This window comes from Periophthalmus magnuspinnatus, chromosome 2 (assembly GCF_009829125.3).
Source record: "Periophthalmus magnuspinnatus isolate fPerMag1 chromosome 2, fPerMag1.2.pri, whole genome shotgun sequence".
Classification (NCBI taxonomy): domain Eukaryota; kingdom Metazoa; phylum Chordata; class Actinopteri; order Gobiiformes; family Gobiidae; genus Periophthalmus; species Periophthalmus magnuspinnatus.
In genome coordinates, this window is record NC_047127.1 from 13772243 (window position 1) to 13800171 (window position 27929).

The 27929-nt window shown below is 36.5% G+C and overlaps 1 protein-coding gene across 1 annotated transcript; it reads left to right on the forward strand.

Annotated features, from left to right (window-relative positions):
* Positions 1–156: 156 nt before the first annotated feature.
* On the forward strand, positions 157–27929 carry cfap221 (cilia and flagella associated protein 221). Its single transcript, XM_055228739.1, has 26 exons — positions 157–200; positions 1358–1533; positions 2313–2413; positions 3492–3578; positions 3675–3770; positions 5742–5842; positions 6752–6855; positions 8353–8512; positions 11438–11540; positions 11610–11721; positions 12285–12375; positions 12459–12549; positions 13736–13825; positions 15342–15437; positions 16283–16370; positions 17548–17636; positions 18214–18291; positions 18375–18482; positions 18551–18604; positions 19291–19392; positions 19494–19591; positions 20453–20501; positions 20863–20966; positions 24308–24394; positions 24627–24716; positions 27917–27929. Exons 2-26 carry the CDS (start codon positions 1407–1409, stop codon positions 27927–27929), a joined length of 2319 nt encoding a protein of 772 aa, XP_055084714.1. The 5' UTR covers positions 157–200; positions 1358–1406.

The window sequence follows — 27929 nt, forward strand, 5'->3', positions numbered from 1 at the left end:
TCTGTAGTAATGTCTTGCGGTATAAACCTTGCTAAAATCTATTTTAGTTGACAAATCATAACCTTTTTTTAATTCAAGCTTTTATTTTGAAGTTAAATATCCGGTTTTAAGTCCCTAACGGCCCCGCCCATTCTTAGAACACAGGTGTCTCCATGACAACCATAGCGTCTGATGGATCTCGGGGAAACAAAAATAGCTCGGTATTTGGGTAATTTATTCACTAAACTTAATTATAAATAAAATAAAAATATGGTAAATCGTGTAGTGATGTCCTAATGTGATTCTCTCAAAATAGGAACACATGTAAGTTTAAGTTTTATTACTCAAAAGTCAAAAAGTGGAGCCTAGCATGTGATTAGCTTGTTGACATTTTGACACGCTGGGTAAAGTTAGCTAGCTAACGTTAGTAAATGTTGTTATCGAAACGTCAATCGGCTCTTTTTAGTATCAATATTAAATGTTATGGGTAAATAATAATTTGTGTTTTGACAACATGCCCTGCCTCGCTCAGTTTACAAAGTTATATTGAAAAGTTAATTATTCGTGTGATAAAGTAACACGGATCATCTTTTAGAAATAAAACTCAGTTTTATATTATATTTTGTGTTTTTGTTATGTTTATTCAACACTACTTATCTTTTCACTACTTATCCTTTTTATTTGCATTTCAGTGATTCTGTTTTTTTATTTGACCTTCATCATAAATTTAAAGGTGCACTCTGTAACTTTCTGCTGAAGCATATCTGCTATCTGCTTGTCCCCGTGGAAATGTTATTACTTTGCCTGGAAAGTCCCACAGTATAGGAAAGTTACAGGTCAGATCCATGGAGAGGTGACCTCGCTCACAGTATCAATGCATGTTTTTCAATGTAATTTTAAAGCAATAAAAAACACTTTTAAATTAATATGTTTAATGCCATTCTGGGAAACATTCCAGGCAAAGCAATAACATCTCCATGGTGACGAACTCCACACCATAAATGTTACATAGTGCGGCATTAAATAATTACCCTCAATTTGAATAGAAAGAAAGGTTTAATGTAGGTTTAAAATGTGGATTATTCTTGTCATATCCATGGGTTTCCGGGTGACAAAAACAGAGCACCATTCCCATGGCAATAAGCCATTTAAAACTAAATATTATATCTTTTCAATGGGCAAAAGTCCTCAATAATTACCCACAAACAGGAAGCTGAAACTCGTGAATACATTTGGTATCTATAAATAATTCTTTTGTTCATCCAGCTTGCTATAGTTCAAAAGTCCTTTTATCCCTCCTCTCCTCTCCTCTCCTCTCTCCTCCCCTCTCTCCTCCCCTCTCTCCTCTGCCCTCTCTCCTTTGCTCTCTCTCCTGCAGCCTTCTGTCTAGTCTCTGAGGAGCAGCCCTCCCTGACCCCCCCTGCAGGATGGAAGTGGCCCTGCATGACCCTGGCACGTTCAGGCGCCCCCCGAGACGAGGGAGCCCACTGCCTCTGAGACCCCTGATGGAGGAGAGGAGCCGCAGCAGCACCCCCACACACCTGCTTGAATCAAGTATATCCCACTCCCTATAGACATGTGGTAGAATATAACATAGCTCCTTTTATTCACTTCATAGGTAGACATTTGAAAAGACCCACAAGCCACTACACTTTTGAACCTTCTAATCATGTTATAAAGTTGTTTACATATTAGAGCTGATTAACTTTAACATGTTTACCCATCAACATATACAGTACAGTAAGACATAAAACATAAATTACCTAATAGAAGTTTTAAAGAATTTGTAATATCCCAAATGCATAATTAGGACTGTACAGTTGGCAAAAATATTTACCCACGAGACATAAAATGCATATACAAAAAAATATAACTATGTAAACTTACTAGTGATGTCACGATACTAAAATTTTAGGCTTGATATTGATACTAAAGAATAGACTTGATACTCAATACTGATTCCAATACCACGTTTATGATAGAAAACACTCATTATTTAGACAATAGACTGTGATTTTCAAAATTAAATCGTAGTACTTTCTTTTATATTCTCATGTGGCCTTATATATTTGTAATCCGTCAGTCGTCCAGGTAGATTCCATAGTGGTCCATGGGTGTATACAAGTCTATGCGGTCTTATTTGTTCTGATACAGCTAAAGATCATTCTAAAGCTATTCAGAAAAGCTTCATTTCTTTTCATTTTTTTAGTATCAGTACCTGTTCAAATGAGTATCTAGTTTTGATACAAGTTTTAATATCGATTAGTGTCTTGATTTTCCCAATAATAACCCAAGAATGCTGTTATCTATGTGTCTTAATTGTCTTTTTTCAGAGTTTTATGGCAACCTGAAAAGTAACAGCCTGATCCAAGCAGAGCCGGCAGAAGTGCACTTCAGCGGGTTTGAGTTGGGAAAGAAATACAGCAACACTTTGGTGAGAAATACATATACGGTTTATCTCTCTCCCTATGTAAAAGGCTAAGTTCAAAATTCCTCAGTACAATAAGAATGTATATGTTTTCATACTCGAGTGACATTGAATCTAAGCCATAGCTGGGATTCTTTGACTTGCGCTCATCAAAAGGAGGCGCTGAAGGTTAGAGGTTTTGTTGAAGAGTGATGATCATTTTATTGATTTTCAGTCTCTGGTATGTTTCGTCACAAAATGAACCCACAGAAAGCATTACAGAGAGAGGAAAAGTGCCAACAGCAGAAGTTTGCAAAAATCTATTAATTAACAACATTCTGCAGTTATGGTTACAAAAAGTAAAGGTACACAATGTAGCTTTTCTAGTGTTTCTCTCAGTGGAGATGTTGTTGCTTTGCCTGACATACTCCTCAGTACGGCAGTTGCCTCTCAGCAGACCTGACCCGTAACTTTGCCCAGTGGCGTGACCAGGTTGTCTCCCTGTAGATACATAGATACGTTTAATGCCACGCTTTTGGAACATTCTTGGCAAAACATTGACTTTGACACAAGCAGTTGACAAAGCCTCCTCCAGAACAGCTACATAGTGCACCATCTGTCTAGGAGTAGGCGAACTAACGTCATCTGATATTTGTCGTTCCTGTAAAATACATGTATTTTTTCATCCGTAACATTGTGAAGGAAATCATGTGCAAATCAGCGTCTTTGTTGTGACATTATGTAATACATCATTATTTTGGCCACCATCACATTACACATATATATATAACTAGTCTATTTCATCTTTCTTTATATGTAAATCCCTGTAGCTGTAATTTTACTAACAATTGTGTTATAAATATTACTTTAAACATGCTTTCAAAGTGCTGTACCCTGAGATTTGCTCCCCAAGTGGTACCACATTTGTGCATATACGTCACTTATTGCATCTGAGCCACATTGCATTAGTGTGAATGGGCAGTGATTTGAACCACTATCCGCTTGATGAAGCACGAAACCGCATGTAGAGCATATGGGATGTTTTTATCTCAAGTGATTATACTAGTGTAAAATTATTCTTTTCTGTTTTTTTTTCCCCCCTCAGCAACTAATCAACATCTCCACCGAGGTCATGAATATTCACATTCTCCCCACTCAGACCAAGTACTTCCAAACAGCTTACATCAAAAAGGTAATTTTATTTTTTAATCACACATCGACCCGACTACAAGTCATAAAATCATTACTTCTGCTGATTCATCCTCTTGTCTGTCCATTCTCTCTCAAGTATCGACTCGTCCCCGGCCTCGCGTACACAGTCAAGATCCATTTCTGTCCCGATGAGTGGCGCTACTTTTATGACAGCGTTCGGGTTCACTGCAAGGTAAAGACGTTGAGCTCTCTTGTCCAACGGCGTGACTCAACCAGTGAATGCCTTTGTTTATCGGTGGTGGGATGACCTTAAATATGCAAATAATGCCCTATGACAAATACTAGTTTTGGCGAAATACTGTTTTGCGCAATATTTCAAGAATGTAATTGGCAAAAAGCTGTTATCCATGAGTCCACGATGATCAAAAATTAGGACCGTTGCCATAGCGATTAACTAGGCCTGTCACAATAACACATTTTGAAGCGCGATATATTGCTGAAGTAAATATAGACGATAATATTGAAACCAAATTATAAAGCAGAATTATCTCAAAAAGTAAATAACAGGATGCAACACTTAAAGTAGTTAGTTTGCATCTATAATGAGTCATAGAAGCTCACAGTTCAACCGTCTACAGCTCAAATCTTATCAAAGTACAGAAAAATAACCAAACTTTTCCCAGTAATGCAAAAAAAAGTCCCCACTATAAATATTGACCCCCAAAAATGATTGTTCTGTCTATCATAAATTGAACGATAAGTCGATATAGTAATTATCATGACAGACTTATGATTAATAATTTAAAACTAGTGGGAAAAAGTCCTCAGATGTTGCGTTGGAACCCAATAATATGAACGTTGCTGGTCCAGGTTGATAAGGAAGTTGACTTAACTGTCGACAAGGAAAACTGTTATGGAAATAAGGCACAAGAAGTTTATTTCAATGCCCCGAGGAACGACAGGGTGTAGAGGAGGGACTGCGGCAGTTTATAAACAAATCTTTAAGTGTGAGCAGTTATAGCTGTCATGCACTTATTTTTTCGGCCATGTATTTGAACTTTTTTGACCTCTCCATATTTTGCTGTGGTTTATAGACCTTCCAAATACAACAAGGGTTTTATCTTTGACCCGTCTAATTTTTTGTCTGTCAGCGCCAAACTACTACAAAATTGTAATTGTTGGTGACATTTTTAAATCTTTTTCACTGGGTTTGTGCTCCGATCGTGAACACACACTTGATCTTGTGTTCACTCATGGTTTATTGAAAACCTTGAAATATATATGATAATAATATATGTACATGCCTATTAACGTGCGTTATGTGTTTTGTCCCTACATTTTGGATGGAATTTTTTTGCGTTGATGATATAGGTAGAGGTATTTCAGCGGTTCATCCAGGGGCTTGGTGTTCTTGTCAATCAAAGCTAACAAACTGCTGCTAACAAGCTGTATTTTATCTGGAGAGTGAGTTAATACTTCAGAATCATCATAATCATCAGATGTAATTACAGCAAATACAAGCAAATAAAAAATCCTAGAGTTAATTAATACCTTTATTTATAATTTCTTTTGTCTAAAAAATTACAGCTCAGTTTTGTCAAGACGCTGTTAGCAAAACTCTCCCCAAAACGTATATGTTCTTGAAACTAGCCCTAATGTTAACCCTAACCTTAGCCTGAATGTGAAAAAATATATTCTAAAAAGTCATTTTCAAGCCTTACCGCTAACACAAAGTACCTGTTTTTTTGCCATAACTGTGTTTGGGAGAAAATGGTGCCACCCAGGTCCATCAGCGGAAAGTAAAAGAAAAGCTGGATGTGTTTTTGTTATAATTTTAGATCTAAATTCACTTTATCTTGTCAAAAAGTCTTTTTTTCCCATTTTGGTCGCACAAGTTAATAGAAAACATGTTTAAAACCAGGTTGCCATGATTGCATGAGAATGTTAAGTTCCGCCACCCGGACGAAATGCCAAGCTTTTAAGGGATTCCCCATTTTAGAACTCACTGTTACTTCCTGCATTTTTGTACTTTTCTTCTCAATGTTTTTCCCTCCAACTGCCACTTAACTGATGTGAAACTATGACAAAAACTTAGCACAGGCACTATCCCACTAAACCAAGTCATAATGATATAACCATGAGAACCTGTCCACTGTCTCATGTTTATTGTCTTTCTGCCCGTCTTGCTGTATCTCTCCATCAGAACGAAGAGAACCTGTTAATTCCAGTTCATGCTTACCCTGTCATCAATGACCTGCACATCCCTCCCCGCATCGACCTCCCGGCCACAGCGCTCCAGCAGAGGTGTGTGTGTGTGTGTGGCCCCGGGGCTTCGCTGTCACTTTATATTCTTCAACACAGGAAACCACATCTCCATCGGTGTCAAGTCATAAAGAAATCATGGCCATCTTGTTTAGGACTGCAGCGTATGAGAAAAACTTATTCGATTACTATGTTTTGTATTGTGATAAAGATACTATTGCGAGATTTTAATATATACTTTGGCACAACAAGATCAGATGGTGTAAAACAAAATATCTTCAGTAAAAGTAAAAACTAAACTAAATCAAAAACTACCCAAGTCTAATGTACGACCCAGAGGTGCGTAGTAGTTGCATTTACTTGTACTTAACTTATACTTTTCAGTGTACGTTTCTAGCAGAATACTTTTACTCCTACTTAAGTCATATTTTTATTGAAGTAACAGTACTCTTACTTGAGTAAAAGTTTTGGTAACTCCTCCTACTCTGAGCAAGTCTAAAGTGACAAAAGCTTTATGTCGACAATATGAAATGATTTGAACTTTTGTGTTTCTTGCAGCGCTCCTTCAGGTATAATGTAGTTTCATCTCATTTCATCTGATTTTGTGCATTATTTTATATTTTTGTTCATATAAATCAGATTTTATATCCTGACAGTTACTCTTTCGTGAGTAATTTCTTGGACTACTACTTGAGCAATATTATTTTGTAGTAACGAGTACAATTTTTGGCTACTCTACCCACCTCTAGTTCGACGTAATATGGAAAATCCTCCTTACAATCTGTCTTTCGGTCAAATTTCCTTTAAAAAACAGTACATTTATACACACCGTGGTACTTTATGTTGTTGAGATGTATTTATTTTATTGCAATATATCGGTTATTGAGTTACTGATATTTTTGAGATATACTGTGCAGCCCTAATGTCGTTTCGTGTCCTGTTTCCTCACAGTGTTTCTCATACTATTCCTCTGAGATGCAGCTGTCCCATCGACTTTGAATTTCAGATCTTTGTTATTGAGACCAGCCAGGCTTTCTCCATACAACCGCTCGCTGGTACGTACAACTCAAATTCTTCTGCCGGTTTCTCTGATTCCAGAATGTGATGATGTCATACTCCCAGATGGGGGCAAGAACCAAATTTCCCTATTGACACTGATTCATTCATTTTATTTGAAAGGGACTTGTTTAAGAGCAGAAACCAGCTCACCAAATCAGTTGTAGTTCCAGCTAAGTCATGCTTTGTAGTGAGATTTTGTTATATCAAAGCTCGGATTAGTCCAACTTGAGTAACAGAACTTCAGACAGAGCAGTGCCTCCAGTTAACATCACACCCTCCGAGAATATATATGACACCAGCTGCAAAGTATCACCGTTAAACCTGACCAGTTCCATTAACGACTAGACACCAGAACACCACCATTTTAACAATATACATTTTAGTTACGCCCTCATCTGTCTTACTTGTTATTGTCCAACAGAATGTCATGATGTCATCTGAAACCCAGCAATGAAATCCAAATTTTGCCATTACTGATTTAGTACACCATTGATACCCATCTTATCTATTTGGCTTCAAACTAATCCTCCTTCAACATTCAATTGTCACATTGTCATCACCGTTTCTTATCACTGGCAGTAGTTGATTTTGTTTGGTTGTTAAGAAGATGACTCAAAAAGAGATGGTGTAATTTGGTGTCATCTTCTGATATCGTGAAAATTGAGAAGATGAAATACATTTTGGTGCGTATTCCAGTCTATATTTGTAAAATATGCTTATCATCCCATTGTAAGATACTAACTCCAGCCACAAGGAGCCAGTGCGAACAGTTTTATGCATTTACTTCTACTGGTTTTGAAGATCGTGAAGGGCGATACCAGTGATTTGTGTTTTGATCCGATTCCAAGTAATATTTGGCAAGTATTGCGATATCCATCTGATACTAATACCAGCGAGTTTTGAATTAAAATGCTTCGAAACACAAATAATTGTATCTTGGCACATAAAGGCTAGATTTATTATGCAAATACAGTACATGCAAGTAAACTAAAATATGAGTTACACATTTTAAAAAATTACAAGAATCTTTCAAGTATTAATATTTTTGCTTTATGAAACAAGGAAAAAAACACTGAATTAATGGACAACAAAATCATCACTATAGACTAAACATGCAAGTTTCAAATACAACAGTACTGGTTTGTGGCTTGTACTTGTTTAATCTAAGAAAAGTCAATAATGTAATCTACTTCAGCACTCAAGGACCAGCACTGCATTACTATGTCTTTCTGCATTTCCATTACGCTACTTACCAAATATTTCTCTCAAAACTGCCACAGCATGTATTTTTCCAAAGAATTAAACTTCCATAAACGTCCTCACGGCCTGGGAAACATCATAACACGAGCAGGAACAAGCTCTCAAATACTGTCGACGAGAAACTAATGTGTAGCCCGTTTGGGAACACCACTTTAGGCGCTATTTGTTATCCTCATAAAAATGCACATACAAGAGTTTTATGCATGTGTTTACGACTTTTTTATGCATTACAGGCGTGATTCCAGCCAACAGTCAAGTGGAAATCATTGTAACCTTTACCCCTCTGCAATATGAAACATCACAAATCACTTTCAAGCTGGTCGTATCACAATTCAACACCAAACCATTTCTATGTACTGTTACCGGTTCCTCTAACCCCCATGTTGCAATCAGGTAAGACAAATGAACTTTTAGTACTTGGTTGATGGGATAGTACCAAGTGTTTTACCATAGTTTTGCATCAGTTAAAAGTGCACTATGTTACTAAGCTGGTGGAGGGCGTTTACACGGCTTCATGGAGCTGTGGTCGCTTCCAGTGGAATGTTCTACAGCATCAAACTTACGTATTTCCACAGTGACAAACCACTAACCGCTCAAGATCAAATTACAGGTCAGATCTGTGGAGAGGAGACCATGCCGACAGTAAGAATGCACTTTTTTCACGGTCTTTTGGAAGTAATAAAAACACCTTAACTGAATACATGCAAGACAGGTCAGTTTAATGTCACACTGTGGAATATTCTAGACAAAGAAATATCATCTTCACGGAGACGAGCAGATGGCAGCCCTCCAACACCAAAAAAGTTACATAGTGCACCTTTAAATGGCAGTCTGAGGGGAAAAAAAGTAGAAAAGTGCAAAAATACAGGAAGTAGCGGTAACAGATTAGCTCTGCCTTTGTCATCAACACAGAAAAGTTAATCAAAAATTGAAACACAAGGAAGACATTTTTCTTACAGTTTAAACTTTCATTTAACAAAATAAAGGTGTTGTTATTTATGTGTATTAGTATAATCATAACTATTGTGTAATTTAGACAAGTTTAGACCTTTAACATTACAGTTGCTAGGTAACAGTTATAGAATCACCTCTGCGTTTGTCGTATCTGCTGCTCGTGTCTTACCAGCAAGTAAAGTTACGAACTAAACAAAAAAAATGTAAAAATATAAATATGTTAACTACTGGAGTTGTCAAAAGTATCAAAAAACAGATACTAATTGATACTAAAACAGAATGAGCAGGAATGGAATATAAAAGAAACTACTATTTAATGTTGAAAATCACACTCTATTGTCTAAAGAAAGAGTGTTTTTATTATCATCATGGTATCAAAATCAGTATTGAGTGCTGAGTATCGAGTCTATTCCTTGGTATCAAAATCGAGTTGAAAGTTTAGCATCCTAACAACACTACTATGCTTTAATGAAATGAATACTTTATCCTGTCATATGCACTTTAAAGGCTCGTTGTTTTGCTGGTAAACCTGCTGAGAACAGTCTCTACTCCTGCCCAGAATACAGGACTTGTTTTGTAGCACGCATGGGCCTAATGTTTAATTCTTTTCCCATGAGAAACACGGGTGCTATCCATCAAACTCGTAGCAGCTCCATCCACATCACTGTCTTCGCCTTATCTCGGCCAAAAGTTAATAATTTATGAAAGTAGCTAGCGCAGTGATATCAAGATAGATATTCTCCCAGATAGAGGTTTTGCATATAAAACATTGGCCCACTATTTGCGCTCGAAATAACACTGATTTGGAGTTTTTTTTGTGCGTCGTGTAGAGATTAAAATGACCAAAGTTTAATAAAGTTTACAAATACACACATGGAGCTGTTGCAGATGTTCATATATCATCACCAATGTAAAAAGGAGCTGTAAATCCAGGCTTTTAGCTCATGTTTACAGTGTGTCAGAGAGATATAAAGGGTGTACTTAAGAGGATTAGCATGTGGTGCAGGTGTCATCTCCTCTGTGATATTTCATTGAACTTTAAATCACACTAAAAAAAGGACCACTACCAAGGCATTGGCATTATCTCGCAATGGTAGAACTTATAAGACACAATCAGAGGTGGTTACATTTACTTGAGTCACATTTTCCAGATACCATATTTACTCCTACTTGAGAAATATATTTAACAGTGTAACAGTACTATGACTGAAATGTAAACGTTTTAGTTACTCCTCTTACTATTAGTTGGTCTATAAGTAGCAAAAGGTTTATGTTGACAATATGAAATGATTTGAATATTTGTGTTTCTTGCACCGCTCCTTCAGATATGATTGAGTTTTTCCTCTTTGTCACATTCTGTCTTTTGAAAATAGCATGTTCTATCCTTGAAATTACTTTAACTTCAACTTATAAATGAGAAGTTAAGTCCAAACAGTTACTCTTTCAGTTACTCGGCAACCCGCGGCTCCAGAGGCTCAGGAAAATATTAATAGTATTTAACTGAAGTATATTTTATTTGTGTTAGTTCTTATTATATTGTAGTTCTAAATTGGAAGACTATTGTAATCTTGAAATATTAAAATCAAATTATATTTCATTATTTTTTGTCGCTCAAAATAAGAGTCACACTCGCGGAAGCTGATATCCACCAAATCGCCGCGCCGCTACACGCTCCAACAGCCCAAAGGCAATATAAGGGTGATGGCATTTTTTTGTTTGCTACATGGATAATTTTTTATTATTATTTTTTAAGAGTCAAAATATGTTCATTACATAAATAAAACCTTATTTTTTTCTGTAGCACTTCATGGATTTCATAAGCAGCACACTATAGTTGTTACAAACAAAGTGTAAAGGTAAAAAAAAACCCCATTATATACAGTGTTATCTTCATTTTAGATGTCAAAAAGTATTTGTGCCTCCCAGTGTTTTCTTTTCTGTGGAAACTGAGTCCAAATGGCTGTTTGGGTGTTAAAGGTTGCCGACCCCTGCTCTAGTTTCACTTGAGTAGAAGTTTTTCTTTCTTTCTTTGGACCTCTATGTTGTACTCAAGTAATATTATTTCAAAGTAACATTACTCTACCCACCTCTTCTCGCAATAACTCGACAACCAAACTATACAAATATGTAACTTACTGACCTCTAGTGGTTGAAGTTGGTTTAGTTTGGCCTTATTTTGCAGTGACGTTGAGTCCCTGTAGAACCAATAACAATCATGGCATTTATATAACACAAAAAAGTTTGCCACCTGCTTGAGTAAATGTTCTGTATAAAACACCTATGTATATCTTTTCTGATCTGCATAACTGTCCTGATTGGAGTGATTATACACATTTGAATAACATTTGTTTATACTGATGACAGCCAGGTGGAGAAGAAGTTGGGGCGTAAAGAAGTCTCTGCACCTGTGTCTCAAGTGGCGACTCGGAGCAAAACATGGCCGCTCAAAGTGGCAGTCAAACCCAAGGTAGAACTAATCTGTATCATTCACTTTTTGTATGTTCAAGTTAATAATCCATGTGTTTTTCATTTGCAGAAAGTCAAAGAGGCTGATTCCAAGCCTCAAATGGACATCTTAACACACGGAGGAGTAGCAAAAATGATGATCAGGGATACCAGTACGATCAGCTCCAAGGCGTTAAAAGAAAGTATGCAAAATTATATACAGTTTTAGTAGAATATACAGTACTTTTACGTCTTATTTATAGTCTTGACCTGAGAATAACACAGTCGTCTTAATGTTAAATTTAAATTCCATAAACATGACCTAACTCTGTTCCCAGATACGAGATAAACAGGTGCAAAGCAAATATAGCTTTTACTGATAACAACTGTAATGCTGATTTAGTCTTTTAGAAAAATAATTACAAAAATATTGTACGTAATAGCCAAGTTGATTATGTTACAATGTGATGTTTTGGTTCTCCAGATGATTTTCCTATCAGAAAACAGATTGAGCTCATTTGCGTTGCCAGTTTCAATGCTGAAATCCAGTCCATTTAAACCTAAAAGGACTCTCTCTGATCCAAATCCTCATTACCTAAACCCGAGCACCTGCAGACAATCATGAACAGTGCTAGTGCGGCCTCTGCGACATGGCCTGTACTTTTCTAACTAGCTCAAATTGCACCTATTCAACCAAGATATTTGTACTTCAACATTTGAATCTAATTTCCCTTTTCCAATTCATTTTTATCCTCGGGGGGTACAGATTCCACGCAGAGCCGACAAGTAAAGGAGGCCCTCTTCCTCAAAAAAGTTACAGACAACGAAAGAAAAAGACAAGAGCGCTGCCGGCAATGGTACATGGTACATTTGTGATAGTAAAACGCAGTAAAAGTACATATATTTTAAGTTAAAGTAATAAAAGCGTATGTTTGTGCAGGCAGGTAGACCACATCGGAGAGGAGCCTGTGTGTGGAGAGAGGAGGAGGGAGGTTCTGGAGGAGAGAGAGGAGGCGCTGCATCGATACATGGTACATTAAACAGGAATAGTTTAAGTATATATTTACTACCAGACTTTATGGGGAAATACAGGGCAAAAGTAACTAAACTACTGCTTTAGCTACTCCTATTCTTACTATTATCAATACTAGATGGACTGGTTTTCAATACAACTAAACTACAACAACTAGGGTTACGATTACTACTACAACTAGTACAATAACTACTACTATAAAAGCTGTTACTACAACTAAACCTACTGCTACTGCAAATTACTACTATGACTACTAATATTTCTACTTCTGCTACTGCTACTTTTACTTCTACACCTACTATTACAACTAGTATTATGACTACAACCAGACTACTACTAGTGGTACTACTACAACTACTACTACTTAGGTTCTTTCTATCACTGTAACATCTGAAATTAGCATGCGTATTGTTATAGCTACAACTTCTACTTTTACTACTATCACTACCAACTGTGCTACATAACTATTACTACAATTACTTTTACTTTTAAGCAAATTATTCAAATGCTGCAGCCTCTAAAGTGAATTAGAGTTTACTATTAGACTACACAATATCCGGCAGTTTGTCATATTTTCCAATTTACTCTGACACTTACACACTCCTTGTCATTACACTTCACTGTTACCATTATTGCAGCCGCCCCGGTATCTCATTGCATTTAAAAATACGACGCTCGCTGGCTTTTACGAGAGGATTTATTGGGAGCTCAGTTGAAAAAGTGCAAACTCGGCCCAAGTCTTGTCACTTTTAAAATTGTTGCCTATGAGTTTCCTTACAAAAGTTATTCTGTTATACAAATATATCAGGCGTTTTTCCATTCCAAACCGCAGCGTTGCATCAGGTGTGTTATGGGAACGCTGCTCTTTTGTAATGGGATGATCCTATCCAGTTGACAGCTACGAATACAATACACAGATTTATGTTCAAATCGAATTGTCTCATAACCACATAAAGCTGTCAGGGTGTACTTCATAATAACAGTATAATCCCTTTGTGGACAGGTGATCTTTTAGAACTGGCTCTGTTGGACAACTGGGGTAAACAAGAACAAATCTAATAGGACATGATTGACTGATACAGCCATTTTCTTTCTGTGTTTTTGTTTCAGGTGAAATGTTTGAGCGAATGTAAGATGTTTGAACTGTATAAAGTAATGTTTTCTTTATGCATGATCTTTTTTAGGTACAAAGAGGAGAGGCAAAAGAAGAGAGACAGATTTATTTTGGAAAACCTATACTGTCAAATGAAAGAGTGGTTTTAGATGTCGGACAGGCAAGTAGCACATTGTGTTCAAATTAAAGGTGGTAACGATAAAACAAATTTAAGTTTGTAGTAAATATAGATGATAAACGATAATATTGAAACCAAATCAGAACCAGAATAATCCACAAAACGTATTTTAAATGTACAGTATTTTCTGGACTATAAGTCGCACTTTTATTTCATAGTTTAGGCGGTAGTGCGACTTATACTCAGAAGCGATGTTACATGTGAAATATATGTTTTTTTGCTTCATTATTATGCATTTTTTGGCTGGTGTGACTTATACTCTAGTGCACATATGTCAAACTCAAGGCCTGTGGGCCAAATTCGGCCCTCCACATCATTTTATGTGGCCCTCAACAGGCTAAATTAAAAGGTATGATGGTCTTAAAATGTCATTTTAGCAGGAGACTCAGTTACATAGCCATATTTTTACATCTAGGCAAATGCATATGCAATATTTGTAACTTAAATAAGTAATAAATACAGAAACAATGAATAAACAAGTTCAAAAAGTAGTGAGATTTATTTTACATCTGGCCTTTTGAGGGATGCCATTTTGCTGATGTGGCCCTCAGTGAAAATGTGTTTGACACCCCTGCTCTAATGCGACCCATACTCCAGTGTGACTTATACTCCGGAAAATACGGTACTATATTGTTAAAAAACTGAAAGTAGTTAGTTTGTATCTATAATGAGTAATAGAAGCTCATGATTCAACCTTCTAAGGCTCAAATCTCATCGTATTCTAAAAAAAAATAACCAAAAGTGTTCACTAGTATAGAAAGAAAAAGTACCCACAGTAAATACTGACCCCCAAAACGTATTGTTCCATCTATCATGTACTGAATGATAAGTGGATACTGTATAGTAATTGTGGTGACAGGTCTACCTACTTGTGTCCTTGGGGAGGCTTCACTATCTTGCATTTATTCATTTACTGATGTTTTTATTGCTAAAAAAAACACACAACTAAAAACATGCTTTCTTACAATGATCTGACCTGTAACTTGGCCTAGTCTGGCATCACTTTCTTGTCGCCATGGAGAAAGTCAGGGCCATGCTGTGGAACATTCCAGGAAAAATAAAAAACATCTTCTCCATAGAGACAAACATGAGCAGATGGGAGATCCTCCACCAGAAAAGCCACATAGTGCACCTTTAATCTAAAAAAGTACTGGGTATTAAGGATAGGATATTTGAGTACTACTCCTAGTGCTTATATTACTTCTACTAATCCATGTATCCTTCGCTATCATGCAACTTTAATATTTTTGCATTTTAGAAAAAGGTAATTTTCACTCTTCTCCTATTTATGCCTTTGTTAAATCATAGTACAGTTTGATTGTTTAAATTTATGTTATTTTATTCATTCAACTGTGCCATTTTCAGTTTACTTCTTGTCAATTATGATGTTTCTTATCTATATTATTTAATTTGAACATGGTAGAAAATGCACTGGTCTGTTTAAAATATATAATATTATTGTTATAGTTGTAACATTGTGTGATTTAACTTGTTGCAGACTCCAGATATCACTCCACAGTTCCAGATCCACCCCAGTATAAATTGGGACTTAAAGCGTCGATGCCTTGAACTGTTCCAGCAGTCTGCGTATAAGGTACTTCTCCCGTGTTCCTCTCCTTTCCACTGTACTACGTCAGCTTGCATCATCTGAACTTCAACACAGACCTGGTGCACACTCCTGCTATGTCTCAGAGGCCTTAACCCTTTAGCCCCAGCCATGTGGAAACGTGAACTTAATACATGACACTCAATAGGCTATGCTCTCACGACTTTCTAGTATTTTACGTCATAGTGTCAGATAGAGGGCACATGCCAGTTCATGGTTTTAGAGAGAAATATCCAAACAAAAAATCTCTATTAAAAAAATCTATATAAGTCTGTATGTTCCATAGACTGTATATATAAATGGACATAGCTAACCTGCCGCGTTTGAAATAGGAGGTGAGCGTGGGTGCGCTTCTGGCTTCATCGACTCTGGCTCCGATTCACTTTACATTGAAAAACTGTGGACACTCTCTCTGTAACTGCTGCTGTCAGACTCATCATTTTGATTTTAAAATGTTCATATTCCACTTCTTTATACAGTCTATGCTTCACTTACAAACTTCTGTGGAGTTGTCAGAATTAAATGTTGTTTTGCTCTAACCTACCTGGATTACACAGACATCTTTATGCCAGTATTTTATTTTATGCAGATAGACCCAGTTTTTACATATATATATTACAGATATATTGACCATAAGCCAGACCAAAGGAGTCCGACCTTTCCTCCACCTTAATTTAAAAAGTTGGCCAGTTTACAATGGGATATCACTTGATCCTAACCTTTACAGTACAAGCTAACAGAAGTAGGGGATTCTCGTGTACGTTGTATTAGACTCTAGCCGGCCGCCGTGAGCATACATATAAATGAATGCTTGTGTTGTGTTGATTCTTCAGATTGTGATCCAGTGTCGTATGAATAGAAGGCTGGTCTGTCTGAGAAAACTGATCAAGGAAATGAAAGAGCCTCGTACCACACAAGAAGGTGCTGTCAATCAAATCTCTATCCTCATGTATTCTCTTCTCTCATCAAACTATTCTGTCCTCCATTTTAGCAGGATAGTACACCCATTTGAACCCTATTGTAAACCAAATCAAATATTAGCAATAATGAAATAGCTTAACGATGCACTAGAAGATAATTGGTTTCAATTGATGTATTATTATTGTCCCTCTGCAGCTCAAATGTTACAAAAAATAAGTTATACCCCAAAAGTGTTAAAATCCAGACTGATATCTCTCTGTATTTTTTGTACAGCTGGATATCAGTCTGCTTCCCACGTTCTCCACTGCGTCTCAAGACAGGATCACACATGTTCAGATTTGTTTATTTCGGTGATACATGTGAAACGAGGGAGCTCATTGGTCACCCATCATTTACAAACAAAATCACATTCTCTTCACACTATAAACATTTTAGTCATTCGCTTATTGATTCTGCAGAAATGTGTGATCCCTTTCAGTCACCTATGATTTTTTTCCCACTGTATTTTTTCCTTGTGCACAGCCGTATTTGTTTTGATGCTTGTCCCTGATTGGCTGATTCATCTGTCAATCACGTCCATCTGAACTCAGGGAGATTTACCGATGACCAGACTTTACATCTTTACAAAGTATTAAAGAAATGTTTATTCTGGATCCTCGGCAATCACTAATGCAAATAAAATGTGTCTTTTATTTATTGATCAGGAAAATATAGTAATTATCGTGCAGTTGTTTGTTCATGTAGGTTTATAGGTCAAATCTCAGCACTTTAACCAATATATTTTGTATACCTCCTCTGACAGGGCCTAACTCAATGTTGGCATATCTAATTTTGGCAATTTCTAATCCTTTTCATGGGTTTCTAGCCTATACGTGACATTTTGAGGACTTTTCACCATTCAAAAGATACAATATTTTGTTTTAAATCGTTAATTTCTATGGCAGCCACTCCAATTTCTCATCATGTTGAAACACCTCGACACTCACTTCTGTCTATGTTCAAAATCAAGACATTTTCAGTTCTGCTTTCACCTCTTCCTCCACTTTTCTTCAATACCAATAATAAACATGATTAAACTTGGTAGTACTAGAACATATGCTGCTACTGTTGTCTTATACCATGTCTATTTTTACATTTTAAAGATGGATTTTATGCACTGTTTTTCTTTGCGGTCCAGATGCAGAAGTGGTGCAGTGTAAGAGGATCTCTCCAGAAAAAGTCTTTGTATTCTCCCACCCGATGTTCTCTGAAGAGGACGACCCCCTGGTGGGTGCTTACATACTTCATAATACTATCTAATGCTAAGGGATTGAATTATTTAAATGAACCAGATTTTTACAGCTTCAAAAGTACACTATACACTATCACAACAACCCCTACTTTCCTTTCTTTGCTATTGATAGAACATGAATTTTAGCCACCTAAATTTTGCCACAAGGTATGTAAATATTAGCATAAAAGAAATACTGCAAGTAATAATTAATAACATAAGGCTAGAGTATGTACATTGTGTTTATAGCCAAAAAATAGATGTTTTTGTGCTTTTTTTTCCATTTTGGTTCTGTTTATTGGACTGAAAAATGTATAAAACATGTGTCCTTACTCTGAGCGGACTTGCATCTCCACAAACCTGACTCTTCCTGCTTGTTTCCATGGAAATGTTGCTCCTTTGGCTATAATCTTTCTTAATACGGTATAAAATGTGTCTATCTCCCTGGAGAATGTTCCAAGGTATACTTTTAACTTTCTTTTTCCATGGAATTATGCAGGTGATGTGCCACTTCCAGAAAGTTCCATACTGTAATCATAATAAATATAACTTTCTCCATGAATATATTTCTAGGCGCTTGATTTGTCCCCACCACCTGCTGCTCCTACAGAATGGACGGTAACAACAAACATACCCTTCTTCAAACTTAAAGTAAGAATTTTGCATCTAATCATGGTAATAATTTATCTACATTTGAAGTTCTATTGTCTTATATTTTTGCGTTCTCTTTCAAGGTTCCTCAGCACTATAAACTAATGGGCTACAAACCAGTCTCAACTTTAGACGCATATACTTCTTATATTCCCACAGCCTTGGCCAGACCACTCCGCTCTCCGCCTCTAGTAAGTTCGCAAACAACATCACCAAATATTGATAGAAACTGTGCATACATTTTACATTGTTTCACCAGGAAGAAACTGAGGAGGAAGCTGCAAAGGATTATGGGAATCAAGTTGTTGAAGATGTAAGATATGAACATGAACTGCAACAAGTTAGAATCTGATTTACTATTTTAAAATTTTGAAGTTTATTTTTTGAAAAAAATTTATTTATTTTTTTTATTATTATTGTCGACATTGTTACAAAGCAATTCTAGCCTAGGGTAGAAAAAAAGTAACATAAATAACCAAGATCTTAAATAGGAAAACACATTCAATGAAGGCCAAGTTTTTACATAATAAATAAAATAAATTAAAACACAAAGAGGCTCTTAAATAAATAATTATTCAGGATAAAGCAGTGCCCGGAGGCCAAGCCAAATTGGCTGTTACCACAAAGGTGACCTCTAGTGTCTCGACTAGTAATTACATAATTTACAATTAAAAAGAGGCAAACAAAACTGACAGTCAAGCAGGCGCACAGCATTTTTATGGGGCGAGGCTCAGGTGCAGACAGGGAATTGGAGGAGCAGGAAGTCGACCAGCCACGACCACAGATGTCAGGAGCAAACCCAGCAGAACCATGTCCACCAATCAGACGCCAGGGCTCAGACAGTATATGAGAATATTCGACGGCCAAGCTCATTACCTGTGTGTATGTCTGTGTGTACAAATATATATATATATATATATATATATATATATATATATATATATATATACACACACACCTTATGTAAACTTATTGTTCTGTCTTTTTTTTATATTCCAGGAGGAAAAAACAGAAGGAGCCAAACCTAAGTTAAAAGATTTTAATTATAAATTCACTGCACCTGATTTTAAGCCTGTCCCTGCTCATCCTCTACGCATCTTTGTAAGGCATTTCTCTATTAAATACATTAATTTTCTTCTTGCAATTAATTTATATCGTAACGCTGATAACTAACTTATGAACTAACTGTCTTTTGAGTGTAGAATCCAGCTCCAGGACTCCACGCTCATCGTCCAACCACAAAATATTTGGAGTGCGAGTCTGAGTTCTACCTGTGCCCGCAGCCGACATACCACCAACAGTAAACAACTTTTAACATGAAATTTCGTTTAATATATATTTACACTGAGCCGGCGTAACATTATAGTTGCTGAAAGGAAACAGAAATGGTACAAATGATGGCACTTGTCGGGGGTGGGATGTATTAGGCAGCTTGTTAAAAGTTGTTTTTAAACTACTTTTGACATTTGATATTTAATGTAGCATAATTTGAAATTATGTTATGGATGTGTGTAGAAAACAAGTGACAGAAATGCATCTTAATCATGATTTTTAGCTGCTTATGCACGTGTGAGTGAAACAGTTCATACTAGCGAGCAGTGGATTTTTTTTCATTTGTACCAAACTAACTAGGCGACGCTGCCAAATCCTGCGTGTATTGAAGAATGAAGTACATCACATGGTAAAAAGTCCATTTTGCATCATTTCACTTTAAGTGCTGGAACTGTCCAAATGATACTATATTATATAGTGGTGTATGGACTATTTCTAAACACAAAGAAGCATTTTCCTCGAAATTGATTCAAGATGATGACTTGAGTAATATTGGGATGTTTGGACAAATTGACCTATCTAAAATGGCCGCTCTTGTGTTGATCTTCTTGCACCTAATTGCAATTGGTGTTTTGTTTTGTTTTGTATAAAAAAAATTGCTCTTTTCACACCAAGGACCTCAGAAAATAACTGTCCCACTGAGTACCACCCAATGGATGACTGAGGGGTTACACAGACCAGACCAGATTTAAAACAGGCCTTAAAAAATCTAGTGTAAAATAGAACCACAGCGTAACTTGAAGTGCTAAAAATGGAGGGCAAAAATGTGACTATCTTTTTCTAAATTAGACAAACACAACACTGACTTAAACTACTATTATTTTGACAGAGTTCCTAATGATGAGTCTGCTGTCATTCAGGACCACCTCATAGCCAAGGTAACACTTAAACATATTTAAACAGCTTGAACATATGTTATTTTATATACAGCTGAAACCACAAGTTTACATACACTATATAAAAAAACATACACTTTTTTTCTCACTGTCTGACATGAAATCTGACTAAACGTTTCCTGTTTTAGGCCAATTAGGATTACCAAAATTATTTCTATTTGCTAAATGTCAGAATAATCAGTGAAGGATTTTTTTTTAGACAATTTTTCAGAACTTTACATACATTTACAAGTATTTGGTACCATTGCCTTTAAATTGTATGACTTAGGTCAAACATTTGGATATATTTCTGTCCAAATGTATATATATTTATCTACCGTATCTATATTTTCTCTGTGAACAGGAAGTCATTGAGGAGATTATGACATGGAAGCAGGACTTTGGCACTGTTCTATCCAACTGTCTGGCCCAGCACCGCTCTCAAACTCACATGGGACTCCCGGGCAGGTACAAAACCACCACTACTTTTCACAATGCTTTCATTATCTCCAAATCCTCCATCATTCTTAGCTCTTTTTTCCCAAAGAGGAAATTGACTTCAAGTGGAGAGAATGTCAAGCCCAATGCATCTGCAGTTTGTCAGCGGTGTTTACTCGACTTGTTTATAGAAGGGAGAGCGCCTGTTGTTCACTTCCTCAGCTTTGTGATGAAAATGAATTTGAACTAGGTGCTATTCAGAAGTTTCACACATTACATCGCCTCGTGAATGTGTTTTTGTGAATGTAATGACTTGGTGAAAGGTAAAGCTTGGGCCAGTGCGATATCTAGGCCAGTATTCTCTATCCTTGTACTGTCTGTAATGATTTATTCAGCCTATTGCCTAAATGGACACTATAAATAAGTCATGGTTTGTGCATGTTTCCCTTAGGCTCAACGCTATGGGTCTATATGTTCTGGTTTTCAAAGAAGAGTCTGGGTTTAAGTCTTTTAGCACCCAATTCCACCATGAAAATGAAAAAATATAATACAAGTTTGACATACAGTCTGTACTGGTACTTGCTGTGAAGTGGTACATATAGTAGCAGTAACAGTATTAACAGCAGTCATAGCTGAAGTAGTAGTATCACTATTTATTGTAAGATTTTGACTATACCCAGGCTATTCCACCTCTGCTACAAAGTGCAATATAAACCTGAACCTTACATTCATAATCAATCACTCACAGACCATACTGACCTGGGCGTGGTGAGTGGCATGTCTTGCCCAAGGACAACGACAGCGTGAACCGGCAAGAGTTGGATTTGGGCCAAGAAACTGCCACTGCGCTGTAAAAAAAATGGCATTGTTAATAAGATAATAAGTGCTTGATTGAAGTAGTCTCTGCCTTGATCTGAGAAAACTTAAAACAAGGTCTTATTTCAAGTGCAGTTGCCTTTGTCTGAAAATCCTTGACTTTTTCTTTATTGAGAAAACAAGACATTTTCAGCTTGTTCTTATTTTTAAACAGAATGTACTAACACCAAGATAAATCCTACTTGATTCAAGTACTTATTAACTTGTTATGTCTTTTTTTGAAGTGGGACTAAACAATAAATCCACTTTATTATATCTGTGTACATAGTGTTTCAACAGCATTAGACACTGCTACTAGTCATTTTTTGGACAATTTTAATGCGAACTAGGTACATTTGCAGCTTTCTGGTCCAAAACGGGTAAATCTAAGTGTGTGCTGCCTTCAATGTGCTCTGCGATTTCAAGTAGTTGGTGACATCACGCATGACTGCCCTGATTACAGCCAGGTGTTTCTGATTACACACACCTGGCTGCACGGGCGGAGTTTGAAGTACGGATACCTGTTAGACCAATCACACTGTTCCTAATACGCCCAGGACCCGCCCCTCCTACCCCCTCACTCTCTCCAAACCCCGTCCCTCCTCCCCTCTCACTCTCTTCTTTAGCCCTCCAGGTGCTCCCCAGTTTAGCAGCTCTATTTGAAATGTGTTTGTGGGCGTTAAGGTGTTCAGCCCCGTCCAATTTTATTAGTCTGTGTTGAAAATGAGATTAGTAGTATTGCTTAGTAGTTCTGTCAAACAACATATAGACACAATCCTATTACTCCCCCATTGCAGCCTGTTGATAGAACAGTGATGACCAAAGCTGTCGCCTGGTGTTGTCTCTTTGTATGTACCATGTTGAGTGCGGTCTCTTGTGTAACCAGCGCCTCAGGGCTTAGTGAAGTGTAAAAAGGCCAAGCGGGCGATGACTGGCCTCCCTCATGATGCACACCGTGACTGAAGAGATTGAACTTTCTCTTAACAGATGCAGAAAAGGTCAGGCAGGATGCGAAGTACAGTCCTATCTCAGCTGCTTTTTAGTATTTCCACATGCCACTGCAGCGCAAGTAGTTAAGATTATAATTTATTATTTTTTTTTATTTATTTGTTTATTTATATATTTGATGGGAATGATGCAGTCATAGTTACCAAACAAAACTTGCTAATTTTCAAATCCCGTGAGCTTTTCTACGCTAACACACACAAAAATTTAAAGGAAAAAAAATAACAACAAAATATTACAATGGGTGTATTTTTGGTTTGTTTTCAGCAGTGGTGTAAAGTACTGTAGAATTTTTAGGTTTCTGTACTTTACTTAAGTAAATTTTACACACTTTTTATGCTCTACATTTGAGAGCAGTACCTGTACTTTCTTTCTTTCTTGAATTGGACTGAAAAGTAAAAAATACTTTTCATATGATTTGAGGGGTTATTTTTACCATGTTCGAGTTTTTGAATGTTTATTCTGAGTTTTCGAGTTCAAGCTTCAGCTTTAACCAAACAAAAATAAATACACAAAGTTAATAAAAAAACAAAATGTCTACTTTTTAATCAATATCACTACATTTAACACATCAACAAATAAACAACACTTGTGTGAAATACTTTACTTTTTACACTTTAATGTACATTTTTAAACGGACACTTAAATACTATATTTTCATGTGAGACTTACTTTTATTTGAGTAACTTTTCACTTCTGTATCATACATTTACTAACAAAATGAAGTACTTCATCCTCCACTGATTTTTGGCTCTTAATTTCTGTTGGTGGTGAGTTCCTCAGCTTACAGCTCCCACAGCTCGTGCAGCTAGAAGGTCCTGAGTTCAATTCCCAGACAGATTTTGCATGTTCTACCTGTGTCTGGATGGGTTACCTTGCATTTTTAGGGTTCTCCCATCAACCCCATAGGTAAATCCTCCAGCTAGGCACTCTTCCTGGAGAAGGGTGGTCGCTCTTGACTGGTCGCCTGCTGATTGGGTCAAATGCACAGGACACACTAATATGTTTCATTCAAGTAGTAGATTTCTAATTAAAAGATGGAGGGCAGAGGCCATATAACTCTATGAGAGATTCACTGTTTCTTGAGGAAGTATCCAAACTCACTATAATAATCTTGAGGCTTTAAAGTCATTAGGAGTTTTGTTTATTTCTTTTTTTGTTATTTATTTATACTGACAGAGAAGACTTTGCGATCTGATTTTTGGACATTTAACGTTATTTAAATTACACTAAATCTAATGAGAGTAATCAGGGGGACTATGACGAGATAGAAACCAGATGATTTTGCTGTTTACATGTCATTTTAATATTCTTTTAAATAAAAAAAAATCAGAGAATAATCTAGATCTAGAGCATACTTGTAACCACCGCCAGCGTATTGTTTACAAAGCCCCGAGTGCTTTTTGGGAACACATTTGTCTTCCATAAGTTTTCCAAGATGTTGATACAAACTAGGTTGTTTGATTCCTGTTGAACCATTATCTCTATGTCCTCTTTGTTTGCTGTTCTAGGTCCAACTACAATAAAGAAATCCTCCCCGTTGAAGCACCTTACCTCCGAGGTCTGCCCGATGAGCTGAGACACTTAAAGGACAAACCGTAAGAGCACGCTAGCTTTACAGTTTTACATTTTTGGGGGGATTTTAAGGGTCCTATATTACACGAAATTGACTCTAGTGAACTTAAATCTATGTTATAATGTTGTTACCTCCTCAAATGAAACAAAACACAACTCCAGGTCTGTTTGTGATAAGGAAACAACATTAGAACATAGTAAAAATAGTGTAATATGAGCCAAAAACCTTTTACATTTTAACTGTTATTGTTTCAGGCCAACAAAGTCAACAGTCGAACTCACTCCAGAGATCGTAAAAGCTGAAATGGTCAAAGTGTTTAAGAATGACGAGCCAATGCCATCAAGGTAAAAAAATAAAATAAAATAAAATAAAATAAAATAAAATAAATAAATAAATATATATATATATATATATATATATATATATATATATATATATATATATATATATATATATATATATATATATATATATATATATATATATATATATATATATATATATATATGAAAATGCTTTTGTTACAGTTTTCCTTCCTCTTGTATTTCTCTTCAGTTTGATTAAAGCCTCAGACGTTATAATCATAATCACAAAGGCTGCACTTACTTATGTTAAGAAGCTAAGAAGAAATGAACCTGTCTCTATAGAGTCTTACTATTTTATTATATCATTACCCTTTAATAGCATAGCCGCTTTTGCCATTTTTTTTAATGTCGTTTTTGGTGAAAATACAAAACTAAACTGCCCGTGTCAATAAGATGACTGTGGCGGTCTGTGTTTTCTGGCTGTAAAAATGTTTACAGATGCAGCCGAGTCTGGAGAGGAGAATGAGACAGAAAACTGAAAATGACCACGTGCATCTGTCAGAGTTTTATGTTTTACTAATTCTGACTTGGTTTGGGGGGATATTATCTGTAGTAAATAGTAGTTTTACATGAGTAAAGTGGCAGATTGTGATTGTGGAATGAGAAAAATAGAGGAAGTAGCGGTGATTTCTAACACAGAATAGCTCCACCTGTGTCATCAATATGTAAAATGCAGGGACAGCTTTCGCAAATGAAGGCATCTTTCTCACAGATTTCTTTTTATTCATCTAATCATAACTGCAGTGCAATTTAGTCAAGGTTCGGCCCTTGTTAACATTATGGTTGCTAGGTAACAGTTAAGGAAATACTTCTAGGTATGTCATATCTGCTGTCCGCTGCTTAAACTTTTACTGAAATCTAAAATATGTTAACTGTTTTAGTGAAATGAGCAGTGTAATCTGTCAAACCTTTGCTCTTTTAACAGACACACAGATTTCTTATTTATTTAACTGATAATATGGCAGTGATTTGCCAGAAAAAAAAAAATAAAAATCAATCTTTAATCTTGTTATATTCTCATTCCAGTGCAGAACTAAAGAAACAACTGAAGAAACAACTCATGAAAAACAACAAGAAGTGATGCATTTTTATATAAATGAAGATAAGACTACTACAAGACTGGAGGTACACACGGATATCTCACTGCAGTAACTTAATCCTATCTGGATCCGGCCCAAACCCATTATACTGCGTAGCCACAGTGTACAGTACGGACTCTATTCACTCGCCCACCTAGCGCCGCACGGCTCTTCCTGCTCCCGCAGATCTCGCCCCCCTCTGAGCCCTGACAAAGCCTGAATATCCCTGCTCCCTCCTCCGCCCACTCTCTCCTCACTGTACCTCCATTCAATTAAACATGATACACACTCACTCAGCACAAGATGGCTGCTCTTTTCTGTTAACGGGATAATTCAAGTTTATAAAAGAAGAACTGTAGCCAAACTGGATGGACATGTACTAACACCAATGTACAGTCTATACTTTAGACTATGAGCGTGTTTGTCAGTAGTTCAGTGTAGCAGTATCAGTAGTAGTATCAGTTTGCTTGTTAGTATTGTTGGTTTTCAGACTCTAGACTGTGATGATGTCATAGTCCCAGATGGAGGAAGCAAGAGCCAGTTTTTCCTTTTGTTTACATTCTACTTGTGCCATGAAATATCCAAAAGGTAAATTCACAAATTTTGAACCTGATCATTTCTATTAGTGACTAAACCCTAGAACTAACTGCATTACAACGCAAATCTGCATCTGTATTAAACATTATCGCACTATAGAATGTTGTGATGTCATCTGAAACCCAACAATAACTACTGCTATACTACCACTAATACTATTACTACTATGTTCAATTTAAATTTAGTCTCTACACTATTTTACTCATTTAAATTAATTGTAAACCTTTATCATATCTGTACCTTAATTAGTCTTATTAACGCATGAACAAAGACTTAATTTATAATGAACACATGGTTGATTAAGAATGTTTCAGACTTCCTAGCTACTTAATTAATGCCCTAACTTCTAAAGCTCACCCGTTGATTAAGTAAAGTAGTTACTAAGCTTGAATCAGTCTTAAAGGTCCTATATTACGCAAAATTGACTCTCATGAGGTTTAAGTTGTGTTATAATGTTGTTACCTCCTCAAAAACAGACCTGGAGTTGTGTTTTGTTTCATTCACACATGTTTGAGTAACACTTTATTATCAGGCTGTCTACATCTCCAAAGCTCAATATGCCCTGTTCCACCTTGTGATGTCATGAAGTGGTAGTTTTCAAGTTAACAGCTCCTTTTACCTTTAGTTCAGTAGAGATTGGCTACTGAAATTAACCAATGGTATTAGTGAAGATGCATGAGGTTTAAAAACACAGTGGAGAACTTTCTGTATTACCACATGATGACATCACAAGGTGGAACAGAGTGTTTTTCTGTTTGAGAGAAGAACTCAGCCTAAATATGCAGGGTTTTTGTGTTAAACATGTGTGAATGAAGCAAAACACAACTAGAGGTCTGTTTGTGATGAGGAAGCAACATCATAACAAAGATCAGAAAACAGCCTAATGTGGGCCCTTTAAACAATTTGTTCATTATTAATTAAATCTAAGTTCATGCTTAATTATTAAGGCTAATTAAAGTGTAATCATTATAAAGTGTTACCAGTTAAGCTCCTACTGTCACATCTCTACTTCTCTGTTTAATGTAGGACTGTATAAGCTTTGGCCAATAGAGGGAGCTCTAACTCTTCCTCTCCATTCATATCAACGGGTGTCCCTCTCACACACTGTACATGAAAGCTTATTACTAAAGGTACATTAGTGACAGTGGCTTTGAGAGCGGCCGTCGCATGGATCCATTTGGTGAGACAAACGTGGGCCCTCTGCTCTGGGCCATCAGAAGGTCACATTGATCACACATGGGCCGCGGTCTACACTCTGATTTAGTGTCACTCCTCTGAGGAGACATAGGAGACACAAGGCTTTGTAGAGGACAGCACTTTAACACTGCAGATAACTAACGTTTTTATTTATTACATTTTTTGTATGTAATAAAATGTGTAAGATTGTGATTTCTTTTGTATGAATTTAAACACAAATGTAACTCTTACCACCACAAACACGCTCTGAAATACATCCATGTCCCTCTGTTACTGTAAAAATGACTGTTTATCTATGTGTTAAAGGTGCACTGTCTAA